This window comes from Scomber japonicus, chromosome 17 (genome assembly GCF_027409825.1).
Source record: "Scomber japonicus isolate fScoJap1 chromosome 17, fScoJap1.pri, whole genome shotgun sequence".
Classification (NCBI taxonomy): Eukaryota; Metazoa; Chordata; class Actinopteri; order Scombriformes; family Scombridae; genus Scomber; species Scomber japonicus.
The window spans coordinates 15,814,528-15,837,562 of NC_070594.1; the positions used below are offsets into that span (position 1 = coordinate 15,814,528).

Sequence of the window (23,035 nt, forward strand, 5' to 3'; positions counted from 1 at the left end):
TATGTACATTTTATTCATGCTGTTTCCGAGATTTAACAACATCCTTAACATTAAACCCCATAGTTACACTGTGAGGTTGATTCTTGTACAGTAGTGTGCAGCAGCTGTCATGTTGGACAGTCCAAACAATGTAATTATGTATGTATGCGAGTGTGAGACAAGAATTCCTCCATTGACAAATAACTCTAATAAGATAGAAAAATATTAGGAATCTTAAGCATTTAGGAAAACTAACTGATTATATTTCATGGCATTTAGTCTAATTGCATTTGCAAGTGATGAACACTTTGGCAATTCACATTTTTAGTTGGTGTGCTTAGAGCAAGAACATCCTTTAAATATTAAATTACTATTTGTGAGGACATTTCAGTTTGTCGTTCTACATTTGAGTCAGGATGTCCTTCTCTTTGTGTTTGAGGTTGCTCCAGTGGATCTGATTGGCTCTTGGCAGAGAAGATAAAATCAACAATTTTTTATGGCATCACTTGCAACTGGTATAAATAGGCACTTTAGGGTGTGTGTGTGCTTGTGTTTGCTCATATTTAAGCAAATCCAAAATGTCGTCTCTTCAGTACTGTAAAGTGACTGTGCCCAAGGAGTTGTTTGGCTGCTGTGTTTCCCTCATTTGGTCAGCTCATAAAGCTGTAAGTCCAGTTTCACCCAAACTTCTCCAGTTGGGACTTCATGCAGCAGTAGACGACGATTTGCTGCACCTTTGCTCTCCATTTCCTTCTTTATAGTTGCGACGGGGACTTCAGTGCGACCCAGGAAATCTAAGCAGACAAAAAATGGTCATTTAGTACAACTTCTAAAATAAAAGAGTGCTGTTGAGACAAAGTTTAAACTTAGCTTCAAGGGCCTTTAAATCTTAGTAGAGCCCAAACCATGCTGGATTTTTAAGCGTGATACTTGAGAGTTAAAAACTTGAATTTTATCAGCTAAAACAACAAACATTTTAAATGAAAAATTAAAAAAAATATTTTCATTTTAATTTAGTTATTAAAGAATTGCCATTCAGATATTTACAGAGTGGGACACTGTACAGAGCTCTCTAGTTATTTTTATCTGACAAATATGCAGATACAGATATCTATGAAAAACTAACATTGGCCAATGATACTGATTTGAGGTAACATATACATCGGCTTTAAATGTAAGATTCATGCACTCTGACCCTTCAAACTGACAAGCAGCACTTGTCTTCAGGCCTCAACACAGTCAAATCAACATCAAAGAAGAGGACAGCATCACAAACCATAGTGGAAAGATACATGTCTGTGTGTGTGTGTGTGTGTGTGTGTGTGTGTGTGTGTGTGTATATGTGTATGTTTCTCTCCATGCACTGACCATCTGGTGAGAACTGGTCTTTCTCGAACACAGTGATACACAGGACATCCTGGTAGAGGTCTTTGATAAAGAACTGACAGTTGAAGTTCCACTTGGGGTTCAGAGTATCGCTGATTGCTCGGGAAGTGTAACACTGAGCTCCCATCGTCAGCTCACAGTACGGATTACTCTTACCTGGAGAGAGATTATGTCAGTTTTTAAAATGAACAATATAACCTTTTCATATGAGTATTTTTAAAGAGATGGGGTGAATTGTAAATCAATCTATCCTGTCTCAGGGCCTCACCATTGGGTTTACAGGCTTTGAGCTCCATGGCTTCAGTGACGGTAACCAACAGTCTGCCGATACCACTAGACTTCAGAGAACGTGCTAAAATAAACACAAAGCCATTAGATGACCTCCAACACGTCATGACACATTTTACCAGCTGACACACTAGAATGATGTAATCACATACAGCGCAACCTTGGTGTGTATTTGTTTATTCATCTTTTCCCTGCATACAAACCTTTTTTATGAATAAGAAACTGCATACAAATTGTTACTGGGGAAGAAGAGGTCAGAAAACGTATGTATTTTTCTTTTGGCTGAAGGGAAGGTAGTCTGACTTTTTAGGAAGGTCTTTTAATTTCTTATCAACCTTTTTAAAAAGTGAAATATAAGATTCAACCCCCTTAACCACCACAGTCCCTAATCTGTTAGAAAGCAGGTATGTTTATAATTGCAAATCAAATAAAGGCATTACATCATTCTATTGTGTGTCCAAATTGTGTGTGTGTGTGCACAGAAAAGTAGGTTCTCTCATTAGTGACTGCATTTACCTTGGTAAGCCTTCTCTCTCTTTTTCTTCTCTGTCTCTATGAAAACTTCAGATGCTGCTTTGATTTTCTGGACCCACGCTGTCCTACAATAACAACACAGTAAACATATGAATACACACAAAGTAGGATTACATTATTGGTAAGGTTTTTGGCTGGTTTGCGTACCTCTCATTCAAGGTCTCAGTTCTGAGTGTGTAGACACGATCGATGTGTGAGACATGGAAGATTGGCTCATCACTGGATGGGTCCGGTGGCATTTTCACCAAAACCTCATTCAGAAACAGCGGCTGTTGGAAGAAATGATGCAAGACATATGGACAGATGCCCAGTGAAGGATAACTAGTACAGATGCTGTTCAAAGGATGGCATTGTTTCCTTTGCCTCAAGAAAACCGGATCTACAACATGAAGGCATTCATATTATATTATTTTGTCTTAGAAGAATGTCTAGTTTCTTGCTTACTGTTTTGTACATCTTCAGCTGGATGTTGGTCTTGGGGCTGAATAGCTTGTCTGGTCCTGAGGAGGAGAAGGATTTGGCGCTGTGTGTGAGGAGGAGGAAATCATTAAAGAGGAAAGCCCAAAGCTCCCTGCTGCTTTTGGTTTTGTACAGCCGACCGCTGTGGAGCAGCTTGCGAGGCCCGAGGCAATTAGTCAGCGAGTTGAAGACCAAGTGCTGAAAGAGAGACGGAGGAGAGATAAGAAAGAAAACAACACTGCCAAGTACTATGTGTGCATTTGTTTTGGTATTTGCAACCAGCAGACTCTAACACATCAACATTAACAGACTAACCGTACCACGATTACAACACTGAACTACTAAATCTAAAAATGTGTAATGATTTGTGTCTTACCTCTATAGGTCCCTCGCATTGGACGTGGGTCTGTGTCCACTCAAGGCGATCGGAGTTCTCCTTCTCTCTGACCCCCTCGTTGACTTGAGAGCACAGCTCCTCGGCTCGCTCTAAGGATTCTCTAAGTGGGCTGTGGTCCGCGTGGCTGTCTGGAGTGTGCTCCAGGATCTAACCGACAAGAACAATGGTTTAAAAAAATCAGTGAAGATGTGTGGAAAAGGAGAAATTATAGTTCTGTACTTCTTTGATGTGTGTGTGTGCTTAATCTTCTTCCACATACATTTTTTATGAGCAGTGGGTAACGCGTGATTCTCTGCATTGGCTTGAGGAGGAAGCTGGATAGTGGCATCCCTTTGCAGCGGTAGTTAGTGGCTATCTTCTGCTCAGGGGAAGGAAAGAAAGAGGCAAAGAGACTAAGACTTTATTTAATCTCACAAAACTAAACATTCCCTCCTTAGTTTGTTTACATTTTTAAAACAGTATCTACTTATACACAGAGAGGATTTGCTAATGATTTGTACCAAACTCATCCACGACTCCATACCTTGAGGAAGTCCTTAAAGTCGGGCAGGTTGTTGGTCTTGCTCTGCAGTAAGGCGGCAGCGTTGAGCTGGCAGGAGCAGAATCGGATGTAGGGTTGCATGTGTGCAAGCTCTGAGGCCAACAAGTCTCCTATCAGCTGGACGGGCATGTTCTCTCCCCCTGTCTTTTTACGGACACGCAGGGCCCTGGGACACAGGAATGATGATGATGATGATGATGATGATGATGATGATGATGAAAAACACTCATCTGAGTACACTATTATTGCTGTGTTAAGCCAGGCGGACACTCGATGGGATTGAATAACTCAAAAAACCTTCTACAAGCCTGCAGCTTGTAGAATCCTGTGTCAGTGGGTTTGTAGAAATTGACTTAATGTCAAGTCTTGCAGCTCTGATTTCCAGCTTGGTGTGTCAAATGTTTGTGTTTTTATAATGCAATAAGTGTGCAGTACCTCTCTTATTGAATGGGGGCAAGAAACCTCAATTTTAGTTTCTCAGGAAGTAGAATGTAAAAACACACACCATGACCTTAATAAAAGTGGTATGAGTTCTACCTACTTGAGCAGTTTGGTGTTACACATAATCAGCTCTCTCCAGTTAACAAAGATCATGTTCATCTCTGCTTCTGTTAGACGGCCCGACTCAGACATCGGCTTGTGGAAAACCTGCGAGGCATAAACATACACAGACAAAGACACAGAGAGAGCAAGAAACATTTTTTAAACGGATGATGCAAAGAAAATGTAGTTTGTAAATATGCCTGTGTGTGTGTGTGTGTGTGTGTGTGTGTGTGTGTGTGTGTGTACCTCTAGCACCAGCTCCAGGTCGTCCACATAAGTCTCCTCCGTCTGGATGAGCTCATGGATGTACCCCTGCCTCTTCCTCTCCTGAGGGGTCATGGTGTCTAGCGTCATCAGGTCAGCACACCCTATAGCGCATATCAAACATGCGCACGCAAACACACACAAAAACACACACATGCAAGCATGCATGTGCAACACACACTTTCCTGTCAATCACTTGTGTGGAAGTGTCTAACAAAATATGGCAAGCAGCCTCATCAAAAACACTACACACGTCAGCATGTTAAAATCTCCCTTTATTATCAGTTCTATGATATTTTATTTACATTTAATGCACAGACATTGTGAGGCACGTTGTTGTTGTTGCAGTTGATGAACTAAAGGAACATACCAGGCTGACGCTAATATGCTGCTACCAAAGGCTCTAAATGAAAGAAAAAAGAAGCACCTGTCATGGCGGAGCGATCCCTCCGAATGATTGCATAGGTGTGAATGAGTAAAGTAGCTAATGCTTGAGTGAGAGGGCAGTGGAAGACTCAGTCAGTAGTTCAAGTCTTTGACGCCAATGTCAGCAGTGCAGTGTGGTTTTCTCTGAATGTGTGGGTATGCTAATATCTGCGTGTTTTTGCTGGTGATATCACAGTTCAGTATAGGATGAGTCTCGACTTGGAAGCATTAATAAATGGAAAAGTGCATTATAAGTGAATAACAAAAATCACAATCGATCAGTTTTTTAATCAAAGCGATGCAAGCAGTAATCAAGGTTATTGGTGATTAAGCAACAATGAGTCTACGCATTGGTCCGTTTTTTTTTAGCAAGGTTTAATGTTGTTAGTGCAAGAATGACTGACCCTGTTAAAAAAAACAAAAACATATCATACTAATTTATAGCCTTAATTTAGAAAACTAAATAATTTCATTCTGATGCCATTTTACATATTATTTCCATTATATTGTGTAATTGAACTCTTATGATCCATAATTCCACTCCATGCTTTTTTATATCAGAGGAACAATAGCCTCTAATAGTCTAGCTGCCTCTTCCTCGCTCCCTTTGTCAATTAGTTAAAAAGGAAACATCAAGGGAAACACAGTAGAGGAGAGAGCGAGAGGGTAAGGGTGAGAAATAAATGCCTTAAAAAAAAAAAAAAAAAAAAAGATCAAGAAAAAGAAGCGAGAAAAAAAAAGGGATAAAAAAACTCCCCACAGTCCTAAACGAGTGAGGTTGAAAGCGCAGAGCTGGGCTGTTCTTGCTGGCGGCTGGGCTTCCTGTTGCGACAGGGCAATTGGCTCAGACAGAAGGGGTGAGGAAGAAGAGGGGGAAGAGGAGGAAGAGAGAGGAAAGGCAGCATTACTGTCCTACAGAGGAAACAAAAACAAAGAGATGAAGTGGAGGAGCGGGAGGGGGGAGGTGAGTGAGATGAAGGAGAGACGGAGAGACAGCAGACATTAATATAGTTTTAATATTAATGCTGGACTCTTACATGCAGGTGCATTAATAATGTATTTCTGGAAATGTAAATGTTACTAATCATATCAGCTGGAGCATGATGGTAATTGTTTTTTACATTGAATTTCTCTGATGAAGAACAGCCCTTGTGTGTACTGGGGTGTGCATAAGTCAAAGTGTGTTGATTAGAATTAAAATTTCATTGTGTTTTCTGTCTGCGGCTTCAACGAGTTCATCCTAATTACACGTCTGGTGTGTTCACTCTTGTTAACAGAGATCCGCTGCTGTGGGGAGATCATGAAGCGAGCCGTGAATACTAATTCAAACACACATCCTCCTGTTAAAAAAAATGGGTCCTTTTAAATGTTCAGATCAGTTATGAGTGAGCAGTGAGTATACACACATCCACCACCAGGATCACACCCATCCTGACAGTGCAGTGATCAGTAGCATGTACGGTATAGTCAACGAGTGCATTGTAATTCTCAGAGAAAGTTAAGCTTTAATTTCTCGAAATGTGAATGATTAGGTAGTAGTTTTATCATTTTTTTATGTGATCCAGTGATTTGCTAGGAACACTTTGAAAGGTTTGAAAGGAAAAGAAGGACATTTTGGGAAACCACTGTCTGTTAAATATGAAGCTAGGAGGTGTTAGCTTAGCTATGCACAAACACTGGAAGCAGTGGGGAATAGTTAGCCTAGGTATAGGTAACAAATCTGCCTACCAGAACTTATGAAGCTCACTACTAACAAGAATAAACAAGCTTTGAGGATGTCATATCATCTGAAGAAGAAATAGTCAGGCATGAAACCTTCCATGAAACCACAACCTGTTGTTACACTACATTAAACAAACAAGATTAATATGTTGATTAGTGAGCTTCAGAGGTAGATTTACTTTCTCACAAAGCAAAGCTACTGTTTCCCACCGTTTCCAGTCTTTAGGCTAAGCTAAGCTGAGCACCTGCTAGCTCTATCTTCATATTTAATGGGCACATATGTATGAGAGTGGTATCAATCTTTTATTTATTTTATTTAAATTGCATAACTGTATTTCCCAAAATGTCTAACTATTCCTTTAAATGATTTTCAAGTGTTGGTACAGTCATTTCATGGATGCTTTAAAAGGCCTGATCCTTTATTCATCTCTTGATTTGAGGAAACAGTTATTTCCTCTTTTGTTTTTTATTCATTTGTGGATAGGGCCTTTTAAGTGCAGTGGGTTCATGTTCACCAGTGATTCCTCAGCGATAGAGATGAACTCTTTTAAGCTTACCGTCAGTCTTTCCATGCCCTGACATGGATGAGGAATCTACTGTACCTAAAGTGAGCCAAGTCAACCAATCAGATCAGTCAAAGTTTGTTTTTTAAAGCTGATAATCATGTTTTATCAGTTTCCACTTGTGTCCACAGTCTCTTTTCCCCAACTACAGCACTCCCACAATAATTCCAACTACATGTGTGAATTATTGATTTTCCTGTCAAAAGGTAAAACGGAGAAATACTCTCCCTCTGACAAATGAAACAGACAAAAAAAGGTTTACTCACATTGCTGGCTGGGGTCAGATTCTGTGGTCATCTTGACATAATTGGTGGGCAGCAGACCCATGGCCCCGTTAGTCTCCCCTTTCCACCAGTCAGGGTTGGTCTTGTCCATGATGTTGATTAGCTGACCCTTGGAGAAGCTCAGCTCATCCCGATTGGCAGCCGCGTAGTCGTACATCGCGATAACTTGGCACACTGAGGAATGAGGGGCAGAAATGGTCAATGGCAAATAACTTTATGGTTTTCTTTGAGTAATATGCTATGGTAATTAAATATTAGTCAAACTACAAATAACGCTTTACCAACAAATCTGTTAGAAAGTGTATATACTGATATTTCTTCCCTCATTCCAGGTTGATAACTCACACATATTCATGGGGCGACAGTCATTTTTATAGCATAATTAATACATAATTTCTTCATGCATGAATTCATGTTTTTGTTGGAAATCTCAACACAAGTAGCACTGAAACTCGTCAAAAGTTATTGGTAGGGCTTTCATGTCATTCATGGCCTTCAAATGATGGTGGTGATGATTTTTTACTTGGCAATTTAGTACTGCAGTCCCTCCAAAAAAGTGGAAACCAACTAGACCAATTATGTAAGACAGTTGTGGATCATGCTCACAAATAGGATGTCGGGTACAAATACAAAGTGTGTCAGCCCTCACCTGGCAGGGGGGAGGGGGAGGACTTGATGCTGGAGGGGCCCAGGAGCTTGACGTGAGAGGAATGAAACCAGCCTCTCTGCCGCTTCTTACCTCGAGCCTGCAGGGTAGAGAGCCAGTGAAAATAAATCAATCTCCCGCCGGTTCAGGCCTGAATTCTAAATCGAAAGATGAATTGATGAATCACTTTCGTCGGCCGGGACACACAACCTCTAGAATCTCGGCAGTGTAGACAAAAATCCGTACTGGACCTTGGTGAGTCTTCAGTGGGAATTTATATTCACTGCCCTAATAAATCCAGCCAAAGATCAGCCTCAAATTTTTGGTTTGACCTAAACTTGGCTGCCCTCAAGCTGATTAAGCTTTACAAATATATGGATTTACATAATAATTTCTATTGGTACAGTACAATACAAAAGAGATATGGTAATCCTACATTTTTAAATTTTTAGTCTTTTCTGAGCTGTCCACACTTTGCTGCTGACTTAACTCAGCTGCCTCATTACTGTTTCATCCACTGAGAGCGTACCCAGAGCAACAGCTGCTGCTTCAGCACAAAATTGGCAGCATAATGTAGATGTATGGCTCTATAGATAACAGTTATTAGTCCTGTAACCTCCTGTCCACTTCTCACCAGCTCTTTATTGATCTGACAAGTCAGCAGATACAAGCATAAGGTTTCAGCTGTGTTTAAATGCTAAAATTAGGGTGTTTACTTATTTGTTGCTTTCTGCATGCTGTTAGTACACAATGGATTTGATATATATTTCAACTTTGGCTGCAACTAATGATTCAATCTACTTATAAATGACAAAAAAAATTATCAAAATAATAATATCAACAAAAGAAAAAGTAATGGTTGGTAGTAGGGAATTTGTATTAACAATGCTAATAAAGAAATATATTATTCTTTTCATATATTCAAGATTCACATTAATATTTTCACAGTTGCCTTCACATAGACGAAAAAGAAAAGGCTGGCAGGGTGGATATTCAAATATTATCTTCTAAAAATGGGCAATGGATTTAAGAGCTTTGTGATGGATTAACCATGTTCATACAATACAATGCTCCAAGGTACAATTGACCTTGAACTTCACATAAACTGTTAGAGCCAAATGAATTTCTGAAGCAAATCCCTGTTACTATAAAATTCATGCTGTAGCAGCTAAAATTATTCTTTTATTCCTATTTTCATTTATTGCCTACAGCACTGATAACTGACCTGCAGTTCCCCGAGCCACCAGCCAGTGGAGTTCTTGGCCAGGACCACAATCAGTTGCCCCGGAGACAGACGCAGCTGATGCATGGTTGGGGTGATGGTGGTGCTGATGGCCTGAGCGATCTCTGTTGAACAAACAGAAGTAGACAAGGCTGAATTTAGATCAGGTAAATGTCAGGAGAATGATAGAATGAATCAGCAGATTGTGATGAGATGATGTTTCAATCTCACCGGGTTTCTTGGGCGGACCACCAAGTCTTGACACCTAAATGAGTAAAGTGGTAGTAAAGTAATGAGGAAAGTAAATCAAATAAACGTATATGTTATATTAAAAAATGAAATGATTTGTAGAATAGAATGTCAAATAATAGTACATGCTCAACACAGGTTTCCAAATTTGTCAAACTAAGAATTAAAACTATGAACCAAGAAACTATTTTGCCAAAGAATTAAAATGTGCAAAGGAATTATTGGATACATTTCGGTTGTCATGGACTCAGTTAGCTGACTAATCTTTGAGACACTTATATAAAAGAAATGCATTATTGAATCGAGACACTAATAATTCCCAGTTCTAGTTTCACAAACACCCAAAATTGAGGTCAGAAATAGCAAAAGGTTTTGTTGTTAACAAATTTCTTTTACTTATAAACACATTTTCACTCACCTCTGGTTCAACAGGTCGGACATAGTTGGAAGGGAACACCCCTGTGTGATCCCCGATGCACCCTCGCCACCACTCCCCTTCTCTCTCTGTCACCATGACAACATCCCCCTCTACAAACGTCAGGTCTCCTGCCTCTGGGCTTTCATATGTGTACAAGGCCACAAACTCTGTTTATGGTGAAATAGAAGTCAGAGCCACATGTGTGACTGAGATTAACCACGACTCTGGTTTGTTATGACTGAACATAAAAACTTTATTAGTACTAATGAACAGTACTTACCCTCTAGCTGAACAAAGTCAGTTGTGTCAAATGCATCCACACTAGAATGACAATAACAGATTAAATGTCATTAAATGTTCATATTCAGCTTCAAATGAGGGGTGTGTGTCAGTGTTTGTTCTCATGTGTGTCCTCATACTCTGTATTGCCCCCCGCCTCCACGGTGACGTAGCCTTTGGGGAACCATCCCTGTGTCCCATTGAGCTGCCCCAACCACCAGTCATCCCTCTGCTGCAGCACACTGATGACATCACCCTGTGAGAAGCTCAGCAGCGCCGTGATGACGTCGCCCGCACTGGAGGAGAGGTTGAGGTGAGTCTCTGAGGAGGCTGACCATGAGGAAACGGCACGAGCCAGCAGAGGGACAGAGAGCTGAGGAGTGAGATTAAAGGAGCAGCACATCAGTCACAACTGAATTAAGACATCAAATCTGCCTCTATGCACTAGACATAGAACAACTGTATTGATTATGTATCTGTCTTACAAAATGACCCAAACTTCACGTGACTTTTTATGACTATGAGAAATAACCTACAAATGACAGACCTACTAACACTGATGTTATCTATTGGGAAATGGAGATCTGTAAATGTCTGTGTGACCCACAGAGAGGCCCGGCAACAACTCCCAACAGAGAGGGGCTATAAATACACAGCCATGCTCTTGTCAAAGCTCTATGTGTTGGGCAGCATGCAGACCTAGTTCCTTGCTCGCCAATGCCAGTTTATAGCCCACATATACTACGACGGCAGACATCGCTACACCAACAAGAACCCCAGCTAGAAAAATAGTTCAGTATAAGCCAACTTTTAAACTATATTTAATGTTGTTTATGGCATTTTTCTGTCATTTTCCCACAGAAAAATAATCCCCTAAAACTCCTTAATAAAATAACTTCATGTCCTTCATATGAATCCTGACAATAGAAAGTATATACAGAAACAGATAACGCCTGTGTTGCTTCTGAATAAAACATGGCTACTTCTTCCAGAAAATGAATGCTAATCTCTGAACTGACACAGCAGTAAAATGGGGTCTCGATTTGCATCCTGAGTAGGCCACTGAAATCTGATTTATGCCCATTAGGAGTTCATATTTTTCCAAAGAGTCAGACCAAATTCATCATACAACTGGTGTTAAAAGTAAACACAAGACAATCTACTTTAAGTACTTTCCTTCCTACCTGTGCAGTGTCTGATGGGACAAGAACAGTGCTGTCACCCGTTACCTCCCCATCTGGGACTCTGGGTAAAACAGGAGGGACATACCATTAGGGAGGAAGCCAGCAGAATAATAAAAACAACCTAACACTTCAGTGGCATAAAGTCCAAGGACTGTGACTGTTACAGACTAGCACACAGCAAAAAAAAGCTAGAAACTGTGCTATATTTAGTGTAAAGAAACTGTAATGTCACACAGAAGAGTCGCCACTTTAAAAAAACATCAGTATATCCTGTTCCTTCTACTTTATGTTACCCTGTCTTAAGTGACTGTGGTGGACAGGAGGGTGGTCCTGAGGAAGAGGGGACAGTCTCGGTAGAAATGGGGGTAGGACATTTCTCTGCGTAACTCTGGGGGAACCAGCCCCTGTTTCCACGGTAATTCCCGCACAACCATCCAGGCTCACCGACGGTCTTCTCATCCACCTGCATCATGGAAAAGGTGAATCAATTACACTCAATCAGACATAACAAGGTGATAATGATAAACACGTCGTTTCCCTGCTGTAGTCATCATTCAGACCACTCAGGAACCATTACTATCACGTTGTATTCATACACAATTAGCATGTTGAGACACCCATCACATGAAATCATTACAGTCTAGTGTGGCATTAATGAGAAGATGAGGTGATTAAATGTGTGTGTGTGTGTGTGTGTGTGTGTGTGTGTGTGTGTGTGTGTGTGTGTGTGTGTGTATGTGTGTGTGTGTGTGTCTCATACCTCTATGAGACAGTCAGCGTCTATACTCAGCTCATCCGTGTTGCGGGCTACAAACGAGTACAGGGCTTTGTAAGAGGTCAACTTGGAGGATCGCTGAGGCACCGTAACTGGCTTCTGTTCTCCTTTTTCCAGCTTTTCCAGCTTTTCCTTCCTCCTTCTCTCCTCCTCCTCCTCTTTCCGTGTCCTCTCTTCCTCCTCCTCCCTCCTTCTCTTCTCCTCTTCCTCCTCTCTCCTTCTCCTCTCCTCTTCCTGCGCCTTCTCCTGAGCCGCCCGGAGGCGAGCCTGTGCCTCCCTCTCCTCCTCCTCCCTCTGTCTGGCCCTCTGCTCCTCCAGCAGCCTCCTTTGCCGTGCCTCCTCTTCTTCCCTCTCCCGCTTCTCCTGTTCCCTCCGCTCCTGCTCTCTCCTCTCTTGCTCTAGCTTTGCCAGTCTGTAGGAAGTAAATGTAACATCTTTTATTGCCTTTCTGAGCATTTTTAATGTTCACAAATACAGAGAACCTGTTTTATTGGAAATGAAGGTCACTCAAAAATCTGGACAATCAAATGCTTAATGCTACAAAAACACAGACACACATAATTCTCTTTTTTTTCTTCTCTGGGGTCCCTCACACATACCTGGCTGCCTCTTCTTCTTCCCTCCTCCTCCTTTCTCTCTCCTCCTCCTTGCGTATCTGCAGCTCCCTCAATTTCTCCTCTTTGACTCTGTACAGGTCGTCCAGGACAGCTTGCTGCCTCACCTGCTTCTCTCTCAGCTCCTGGTGCAGTCGCCACATATGCAATTCAATGAAGAGATATACAGTAAGGACACAAGCATCAACTAGCTAGGCACTGCAGTAATTTAAAGTCACAAAATTCTTCTGCAACCACGAAGCAGCATCTGCAAATTTGCATTTTTTAAAATCATGAATTAACATTTCTTAAAGAACCACACTATGTATTTTATGCAGCAGAACATAAACAATCATTCCAAACATGCAAAACTGATGTGAAAAAAGAGTAAGTCCAGACTCTGGCAGCTATCACACAAACATGCAGATATATATGTTTAAGAAGAGGTATATATTTTTTTCTCTTTCTAACATAGATAATGTGCAGGTTAAGCATTTGTGTGTGTGTGTGTGTGTATGTGTGTGTGTGTGTGTGTGTGTGTGTGTGTGTTTTACCCTCAGGGTGCATTCTGTTTACACAGACAACACAGGCTAGAACAAATCCCACAGAGTGAAAAAAACACAAAACAAGGGAAGAAATGGTACCAAAGCAGAGCTCCATTTAATAATGAGTCAAAAGACAAAAGAAGCAAAGATGAGCGAACAGGTTGAATCATCATGGGATGAAAAGGAAAAGAAGATGAGAAGAGTGACTTACGGGGAAACAAAAGAAAAGGTGAATAAAACAAAGTAATACTAAAGGCTGTTGAAAAAAATAACACAGTGAGAGTTAAAGAGAGAGGAGGAAAGATAACCTTGATGAGAAGGAAGAGCTGGCTGAGGCAGGCCAGCAGAGACAGAAGGCCTCGCAGGACACAGTCATCCATATCCCCAAGCTATGAAAGGAAAACACAGAGAGTGATGATGGAGGGAGGGAACAGAGGGGGAGGGGGATAGCGAGGGATACACAGAGGGATGGACAGAAGGTGAAAAAATGTAACAAGTGAGATGGAGATAAAAGGAGGTAAACAGAGACGAGTTGTGAGGAATATGAAAGAAGAAAAGGTGAGGAAAGGGGAAAACCATCAGAGAGAAAAGGCATCCAGGTAGCAGGACGAAGAGGAAAAAGGGAGAAAGAAAGGAGTTAAAAGATTTTTTTTTAAAAAAGCAGTTAGGACCAGAGAACAACTGAACAGAGCAAAAGCGAAAGAGCTCGATTTTTTAATGCCCCAATTATTAGTACCAAATTGACGATACATTGTGAGGTGGCATGACATCATTTTTCACAGGTATTGAATTATCAGGCTTTACATCTGAGTCTGTATATGTGCAATAATGGTTTGGTAATGAGATTTTTATTGCCTGAGGGGTGAAACAGTAGAGTTACTGCATCCAGTTGAACAAGATTTCACAGCAGCATTTTCAGTATGAAATTCCCTCTTTTCTTGTTCTGTTCCAATAAACCAGCGCAGAAGAATAAAAACACTACAAACCAGCCTTTGGTTCGTAACACAGGTGTAATCCATCATACACTGATGTTACTTTATATTGCCATGTTGTTGTATTGCTCTGAAAATACCCAGCTTCTCACTTGAATTATTAGGTCAATACATCTTAAGAGGCAATTTCATTTTATTAAAAGGAATAGGAAGCCAAGAGTTAACAAAACTACTCTATCGTTAGTAGGCTTTAAACTTAGCATAAAAACTGGAAGCAAGGATGGCTAACTCGCTAACTAGCTAGGTTCTGGTAAGCTAGCTAAACTAGCTCATTCCTTTGCTCTTCCTCTAGAGCTAGTCGTCGTTTCTCCAGCTCGGCACTGCCTCGCACAAAGTTCTCTTTCAATTTGTCCTCAACTAGCTAAACTAGCTTACCAGAACATCTAATGTTCACTAGCTAACACGTTATCTCTCTCTCTCTCTCTTTTTAAAAAAAAAATCTGTACACAAATATACTGTCATGTATACTGTTATGTGCTGTAACTAACTCCATATTTCACTTCCAGACACTAGAGCAGTAGCTATATTATATTCTAACGTGTAGCAAAAAAAGCCAATACATATATTTCACAAAATGTATACTGTTTCTGTAATGGCAATTTAATATCAATATTTTTGCTACATACAGTGCTACAGTGAAACATTTTAGGTTTATTAAAAGTGTTTTCCTACTGTTTCTGGCAGACACATTATTTCTGTATCACATGAAAATCAATAAGCTGACTCTTGAAACTTATATTATGTAATCCATAATACAAACATCTATTCTGTATCCATATTTGTGTTAGTCAAATCCTATATATTTCCAGAAAGCTGTGAACCTTAACTCCTTCAAAGCTTCAAAACATCCCTCCACAGTAAATTGTTTTTAGTAGCTCAACTTTACGAGCTATCCTGAACCAGTCAGAGCTACCACTGACCTTAAGCTCTTTGTTATACTGGTCCATCTGTGTCAGTTTGTCAGTAGTTTCCCTCTCCAGAGTATCAAGCTGGTCCTTCAGTCTCCGGCAGTTCACACTTTTCTCTGTCACACTTCCAGTCAGAGAGGTCAAAGTCACCGCTAAAAGGCAAAGGTCAAAGGTCAGCAATAACTGACAGAGGACATACTGAGTGCAGTTTATATATAACTTCAACTTCAAGGCATTTGTTACCCACAAGAGAGTTTGTTGAGGTTAATGTTTCGCAGCTTCTCTGTCAGCTTCTGTTGTTCTGGGACCAGCAGTGAAAGCTTCCTCTGCCAGTCCTGCAGGAAACACACACAAACAGAGGTTCAAAAGCACATTCATGGGAATAATTTCAATGCAAAAGGTTTGACAGGGTAGAAGAAAGAAAATCTCGTTTGACCTCAAACTGAATCTGCAGAGTGTTGATCTCTGTGATGCGTGCCTCCCTCTTCTGATTTATCAGGTCCACCTCTGCCTTCTGAATCCGCCTCTTGCTCTGGGCGTCACGAAGGCGGTCTGAGATCTGCTTGTGCTTGTTGCCCTGTGAAACCAGCCGATTGATATCAGCATGTACTCATTTGTTCATTAATGCTGCTTAGGACTGTTAATGTGAGTGTTTTTGTGGTCTCACCACAGCTGCTAGCTCCAACTCCAGACTCATCTTTTTGGCCCTGAGTTGGGAGATTTCATCCTGCTCTCCCTCTCTCCTTCTACCCAGCTCCTCCTTCTTCCCACGCTCCCACTCCTCTCTTCGCTGGCGCTCCAACTCCTGCTTTGCTGCCTGCAAGGACAAACAGTCACCAAAGGCAGTGATATAGATGTTCAGTATCTACCAGGCGAGGCTAGCTGTGTCACTCACCTCCTTCCTCTCCAGCTCCCTAATCCTCTCCTCCTCCCTCTGTCTCTCCATCTCTCTCTGCCTCTCCAGCCGTCTCTCCTCCTCCAGCCTCCTCCGGTTCTCCTGCTCCCTGGCCTCCCTCTCCCTTCGTTCCCTCTCCTCCCTCTCCTCCCTGTCTCTCCTCTCTCTCTCCTTCCTTTGCTGTTCTTCTAGAGCCAGTCGCCGTTTCTCCAGCTCGGCACTGCCTCGCACAAAGTTCTCCTTCAGCTTGTCCTCAAAGGATACTAAGAAGATGAGGAGGATATATGTAAAGCAAAGATAGGAGACTTACAAGCATAACAAAATAGAAATAGTTTATGAGACATGCCATACCGCCGCTCTTGGTCTTTTGTGCAGCTTCTATCTCTGCTGTTTCTATTAAACAGGGAGTAGTGTAAGGTCCTGTTCCATTAACAAGCTCATTGGACTTGATTCCACCTCTGAAACAAGAAAAAAGGAATGTCTACCATTGTTGTATTTCATTAATGAAGTTAAAGTGTCCAATTGTGTGTGGGTTACCTGGGAGAGGGAGGTACCAGGTCTTGTGGAAGTGTGAGTGGTAGAGGTCGGCCAGTTTTAGCCATGTCCACCAGGTGCATGGCCAGAATGAACTCATCTGCTCGCAGCTGACCATCCTTATCCACATCTGCCAGGGTCCTAGATTCACACAATATAGTAAGGTACTAAACCTCTGATCTGTAACTTTTTTGGTTAGAGTATTATGATTTTAAAGGTTTTAAGGAAATTTGATGGCCAATTAGGGACAAAACAAAAAGCTGTAAACACAACCTTGACATATGATAACTTCATAAAGTTACATGTTAGCAACTTTATCATTTATTTCCACCTGGTTAATGTCCAATATTCACCCTCTTTTCAGCCCTGCTTTGGTTTTTTATTAACTCCTGAGGTAAATATCTGTCTTTTTAGCAGCTAAATGCTCTGCTATGTTCAATCAATTAGTTTCTATCATTGCCTGCTTGTCTGTTGTTTGGTGCTCTTTGCAAGAAAAGCAAATCTGCATGTTTCTCAAGATATCATACTTCCTATAACTGACACTATTGTACAAGATTTAATACTGAAGATGCTATACATTAACTTAAAAGATACACACACAGGCAGAGGAGTGGCTGCATAATACATACATACATACATACATAGGTAAACACACACCTAACACTCACCAGATGGTAGCTAGCTGAGTCTGTGTCAGGTTGGATGCAATCAGCGCATTTCTAACCTGAGGTCCTGAAAAGCGGAAATGAAGTTTCAGCACAGTGAATTCTCACACTAACTGATGAAGACATGTTTGCATGTATATCTGACTGCCACGGTCTGTTAAGTGGAGTAAAGAGCAGTCATGAGAGTATGTGAGTGCTGTGTGACTGTGTGTGTGTCAAACCTCCACATTACCACATATGAGTGGTCAAGCAGTGATGAGAACGTCTTGTTTATTTAGGTTGAGGTGTGTATGTGTATGTGTGTGTGTGTTTCGTACCTGACAAGTAGCCACTCATGAGCTTGTCTAGCGTGTTGAACTGCTGCCGGTACTTGAGTCTAGAGGCTTGTGGAACGGCCCAATCACTCAGACCCGTCTTCGGAGAGTTACTGGCCAAGGACGTGGTGGAGGAAGAATTTGAACTATGGACAGAGAGAAAAAGAGGCATGTCGATATGCCGAGATATCACCTGAAGGGACACGACACAATCACATAATCTGGTCAGCGTTCCCTTTCTTCCTGCTATTCAAGCCTCGACTTAAAACCACTAATTGCTTCGTGACTCCCAGTTGTTATTTCTCAACTCTTAATTAGCTGTAGATGAAGCTGGTGCAAACCCCCACACTGACAATTACTCTCTGAAAAAAGACAGTGCTACACTCTCAGGCTATACTAATCAGCTATTCTGTTTTTATTATAAACAATGCCTCAGCAAGAATAGCAAAAGGATAGGCTGGGCCAGTGATGTTAATTTAAGAAGAATGTATTTCCTTTTTTTCCCAGTCATATTAGCTGGTTGGAAACTTGCAACACTCCTGTGAAATGAAAATCGAGGTTTAAGGGAGACAATGGGGGATGGAGTGTGGGAGTCTCCCTTTGCCCGAGGGCTTTTTTTTCCTGTGTGTTTGAATGTGTGAATTAGTGAATGAGGGCTGTAAAATTCCCTCATGTTAAAACTTGTTATGGGTCTGGAAACAAAAACAAGACAGACAATTAAGACTCGGAGGTTAAAGAGACCTGGGTAGCTGCTGGATCAACCTGTATTTGACTTGCTGACACTCAGTTGCCCTTATTGATACTTGTCTTACCATCTACGCCTTAGGGCAAGACTTTTTGTACTAAACTGGACTATTCATAACAATGAAATCAGATACTGCTCCCATATTTTTCCCAAACAACACAAAACACAGAGAGGAGAACGACATTAGATACTACTGTTGTCTTTTTACAGAGAAACTGGCTCACTGCAACTGCACAAAACCGCCCGGACCACAGTTTCTTCTTTGTTTGCTCCTCATTATATCCAACCAGTGTAACTATTCCAGGCAGGGTTTAGGTGCTACAAATCCCTTTAGGTGCCATTTCATATTTCAACTTCAATTTGAATGAACAATCGTAGCTGATAACCTGACACCAGCTGTTAGTTAAATTGGTGCAGAGTAATTTCCAGAGCAGAAATAAATCTGCTGGTGACAAATAAACGGATGACCTAAAAACTGCATATACACTCCATCTCCTTCCCTTTATTGGTTTCAAAAACATAATTTCCTTCCATTTAAAAACACATTTCACAGCAGTTGTGACTTCTCCATGTAAAATGCTACTTGATTTCTGTTCTCCTCTAATGTTTGTGGCTCTGAACAAGCGACTTCCTACTGTTGCCAAGTAGAACATCAGATTTCAAAATGCCCTTCCTGCTCAGCCCGTTATCTAACAGTTTCATCTCTGCCTGCATTCTGATCCTCAATCCCCTTTCCTGCAAAAGCTCTGCGTCTTTATAAGCACTGAACTAATGGGCTGTCTGCGTGTGTGACTTAGACCAGTGTTGTAGCAGCCTTTCCCTTAAAACTACTGCATAATAAATCATACATTTTAAAGTAATAAAACTTGGAAAGGACATACTTGATTCTAAATTTATGCTTCAACAGGACTCTGTTGTGCAGAGTTGGAGAGAGTGTGTGTGTGTGTGGTTTTTGCAAATGGCTTCAAGGTAAAAAGAAGGATCATGCTGATCAGCTGTAGATTGGCTGAGACTACTGAATGTGGCATGTGTGAAATGACATGGCACTAAAAAACAATGTGGATCCAAACCGAAGTGTAAAATGAGCACAACTGCCTGTGTGGCTAATGGTGCAGTAAGTATTTATTTACACTCACCTGCTGGATCCAAGGTCCAATAGAGAGTTGGCCTTTGACATGCCGGTGGATGGAGAAAACGCCATGGGAGGAGAGAAACCAGAGAGAGGGTGTGCTGAAAAACAGTTGAGGGCAGTCGGTTAGTAGTTAAACATCATTTTGACAAATTGAAGATGATATAAGAAAAATGTTTGTTTGTTTTGCTGGTATGCATGCATATAGTATGTGCATATATTTTTCTTATGCAAGCAATCTTTATCATGGAGGTGCAGTTGACCTTCAATGTGTGTACATCTAATCTTATCTCCTCATACTTTACAGTCGTGGCACACAGAGCTCCAGCAGCAAGGTTACTGACATCTGGCTAAAAACAAAGCAATCACAATTGTCTGCAAGCCTGCATTGAAGAGGTTTAGCCCCAAGAGCTGTGGCACTGATATCGTTTCATCAGCAGAGGGATGCGAGATAAAGATTGAGGGAACATCAAATATAATAGAGTAATTTCACACTTGCTCATTAGATTGCTCATTTCACAGCTAAAAACTGTACTTCAACAGTAACAGTGAGATTAAAGAGAGTAGCCAAGGACAGATGGAGGAAGTGAGAAATGAACCAAGTAACATATAAGAGAAATCCAAAGAGAAAACCTGATAGAATGATTACAGTATGTATACATTATACTGTATATGCACACCCACACTTGATAATCAATGACTGTCTTTTGTCTAATAGGTACAGTACAGTGAGAAGACTCTTTGACTTATCTCCTTGGAGATGATATGTAGCTCTTACTGCATACCTCAACATACACCCATTCTGTAAATATGGATAGCTCCAGTGTAATGTATGTGAGCACCTCGAGACAGACCGAAGACTTCAGGGAATAGGTAGGCAGATAAGGTGCAGCCCTTTCATGTTGCATGTAGAATCCACTGCATTAACACTGCGTCACTAAAGCCCAAGAGCTGAATAACTGATCTGAATACACTAAATATTGCAAACCAGGATAAGGCTGCTCCTTCTATTTGTAAATCCATTACTAACATTGGGATTAAGTTTCACTTCATCTTAGAAGCTACTGGTTAGTTTCATTAGGGATTCAATAAACTGGGCTGCAACATTGAAACTTCAGAGGTGTATTTGCTAGTTAGGGCATAGCAATGATTATTTATAATAAGTGGCAGGTGCTATACTGTATGTTAACCACATTATAAAGTTTCCTTCACTCTTTTTTTAGACGCCTATTTATTTATCAGTAGACAGACAGGAAACATGGGAGAGAGAGGGGGGTGTGACATGCAGCAAAGGACGTGCCCACTCTTTACTCTTAATGGTTCATTTGTTAGCAAGTAAGGTGTACGTTTTTAGCCACAACTAATCTCGATATAAGAACTAATTTCTATGCTGCAATCTTATATTAAATGTTATATTCTAGCATTTTATTTCTGTCTTTCTATTTTTCTGTACTTTGTTTTTATTATTAGTGGGGGGGTGGGGGGTTAATTGTATGTTTTAATGTTTCTCAAATTGCATGTTTTTCTGTTTTATGTAAAGCACATTGAGTTGCCATTGTGTATGAAATGCACTATATAAATAAAACTGCCTTGCCTTGCCTTGCCTTGCTTTGATGCAACCTGTTATACTTAAGGGATGTGTACTTACTTTCTTAACCTGGCTAATTTTAAACTTGAAAGAAACTGTGCCAAGGGGCCTGGAGGTCGTCTCCAATTTTGAGTAAAAAAAGTTCAAATGCATAAAAAGATGAGAACATGCCTGAGGATATTTATTTGTAATTTTATAGACTACCTGCATCTATGTTCCCAGCTTTAGTGCTACAGTTATAGCTTTTTTTTTGCATGTGCAAAAGTTAATATTTTAGGCAAGTACAAGCTTCTTATCTATGCTATTAAGAGGCTTTAAAAAAAAAAAAAAAACTCATGTTCCACTCTTTTGCATTTAATCTCAAAATGACATGCACTACCGAAATATCCTGGTTACGTGAAATGAAGATTAGTGTAGCTGAGTGGATGGGTGCTTATCTGCTAATCAACGTGTGTCTTTATATGTCCAAACAGCAGATGGGTATGGTTCCATTGCAGAACCAACCTGCATTGTTGAGAACAAGAGGCGGGGTGATGAGGCTGACATTGCCGTTGGGGAGTCCGGAGTTTCCCAGGGAGTTCATGAGGGGCAGAGTCATTGGCACCAGGGGTTGCATAGAGGGCATGAGGGGGTTAGCCATGATGGGAGTTAGCATGGGCATGGCTGACATAGTTGACATGGATGACAGACCAATTGACAGGTTTGGCATTGAACCCATTCCTATAAAGAGGAAACACAGGCGGAGATGAAACGTTTAATTCAGAAAAAAAGATTATTTTCACTTTGGAAAAGACTTTCAATGTCTTTATTCTTCAAAAGCTATCATAAATGTATAAATCAATGATTTTATGAGAGTAAAAACATATATATATAAAAACCCTTTTGAAGTGAAATTCTACAAATGTCTCAGTTCTATATACTTGAGAGAGGTTATTTAGTAGGAAACTGGAGTGTGCTGGTAATCCCTTCATAAGAGATTTTTTTTTTTTTTTTTTACCAAAACGTGCTGATGAAGGGATGGTTGAAGCAGAATTGGAGACGGGAGACTGCTTCATGATGATCGGCAGAACGGAGGGTAAGTTTCGCCCCTGAAGTTTGAGTTTTATGAGCTTCATAGCGATGGAGAACTCCAGTCTGTCCATCTTCCCATCACTTTCAATGTCGGCTAGGTTCCTACAAAAGAAGATAGAAAGCTGAGGTTTAACATTATCTGTTTATAGCAATGGTGTCTTCATGGTCATTTCTATCCTTACTGAGACAAAAGAAAAGGCCAGAGTGACTCAGTGACATAGGAGGAGGCTCTGGTGGGATTGAATTCCAGTGATGTTATTCACTCAAACAACACACACACATTGTCTCTTCTAATAACAGTACACACACACACACACACACACACCCACACAGTGTATTAGGTGGGGCAGACTGTGAAGGAAGTAAGCCCTCAACAGGACGTTCAAAGCAAACCAAGAGGACAAAACTAACCCAGGCCAAAAAGAAATGTTGGACCTATTGACCCACTTGCTCTGGCTCAACAATGCATTTTGGGTAATTTAGGTCGACAAAGTTGTTTGTATTTACCAGATCTCAGCCAGGACAGAGGGAGGCAGGCCAGACTGGAGGAAGAATTTCCTGGCTTGTTCTCCTGCAGATGGACAGATGGACACAAATGTTTCCAGTCAGGTACATGCTACAGCTGGATCACTAACGACACTAGCGGATGCACATAATTAACACATATTCAGTTTGTTTGTTATGATGACAGCTTACCTGAAACATAGCCAAGGACGGGGGCGAGGGTGTCAAACTGTTTGTCGTGTTTCCCCCTCTCCTCCGGAGTGATGGCCCACACACTGGCTCCACCTGGACAAAACCAAAGTGTGAAGTTAATTAAATTGGCAGTGAAACAACATTTTCAGAGCATGTTGTTTTCAAAAGTAAACTGTTGAAACGGGACTGCAGCGCTGGCAA

The 23,035-nt window shown here is 41.0% G+C and overlaps 1 protein-coding gene across 1 annotated transcript in view; it reads right to left on the bottom strand.

Moving 5' to 3' along the window:
* Positions 1-17: 17 nt before the first annotated feature.
* The window catches only part of itsn2a (intersectin 2a), a 34,650-nt gene continuing 11,632 nt past the window's right edge, over positions 18-23,035 (bottom strand). The window contains exons 3-38 of the mRNA XM_053336554.1: positions 22,835-22,927; positions 22,646-22,709; positions 22,065-22,240; positions 21,572-21,787; positions 19,487-19,580; positions 17,609-17,751; positions 17,295-17,358; positions 16,630-16,767; positions 16,444-16,550; positions 16,093-16,355; positions 15,865-16,014; positions 15,634-15,774; positions 15,445-15,532; positions 15,210-15,349; positions 12,759-12,898; positions 12,145-12,571; positions 11,678-11,847; positions 11,385-11,445; positions 10,341-10,573; positions 10,202-10,242; positions 9,922-10,088; positions 9,486-9,519; positions 9,258-9,379; positions 8,036-8,132; positions 7,369-7,560; positions 4,374-4,495; positions 4,126-4,232; positions 3,567-3,750; positions 3,303-3,401; positions 3,023-3,190; positions 2,632-2,844; positions 2,335-2,456; positions 2,170-2,252; positions 1,634-1,717; positions 1,348-1,521; positions 18-773 (exon numbers count right to left, since the gene is read on the bottom strand). Of these exons, the coding sequence (XP_053192529.1) occupies positions 622-773; positions 1,348-1,521; positions 1,634-1,717; positions 2,170-2,252; positions 2,335-2,456; positions 2,632-2,844; positions 3,023-3,190; positions 3,303-3,401; positions 3,567-3,750; positions 4,126-4,232; positions 4,374-4,495; positions 7,369-7,560; positions 8,036-8,132; positions 9,258-9,379; positions 9,486-9,519; positions 9,922-10,088; positions 10,202-10,242; positions 10,341-10,573; positions 11,385-11,445; positions 11,678-11,847; positions 12,145-12,571; positions 12,759-12,898; positions 15,210-15,349; positions 15,445-15,532; positions 15,634-15,774; positions 15,865-16,014; positions 16,093-16,355; positions 16,444-16,550; positions 16,630-16,767; positions 17,295-17,358; positions 17,609-17,751; positions 19,487-19,580; positions 21,572-21,787; positions 22,065-22,240; positions 22,646-22,709; positions 22,835-22,927 (5,069 nt within the window). The 3' untranslated portion in view covers positions 18-621. The remainder of the gene's footprint in view (positions 774-1,347; positions 1,522-1,633; positions 1,718-2,169; positions 2,253-2,334; positions 2,457-2,631; positions 2,845-3,022; positions 3,191-3,302; positions 3,402-3,566; positions 3,751-4,125; positions 4,233-4,373; positions 4,496-7,368; positions 7,561-8,035; positions 8,133-9,257; positions 9,380-9,485; positions 9,520-9,921; positions 10,089-10,201; positions 10,243-10,340; positions 10,574-11,384; positions 11,446-11,677; positions 11,848-12,144; positions 12,572-12,758; positions 12,899-15,209; positions 15,350-15,444; positions 15,533-15,633; positions 15,775-15,864; positions 16,015-16,092; positions 16,356-16,443; positions 16,551-16,629; positions 16,768-17,294; positions 17,359-17,608; positions 17,752-19,486; positions 19,581-21,571; positions 21,788-22,064; positions 22,241-22,645; positions 22,710-22,834; positions 22,928-23,035) is intronic.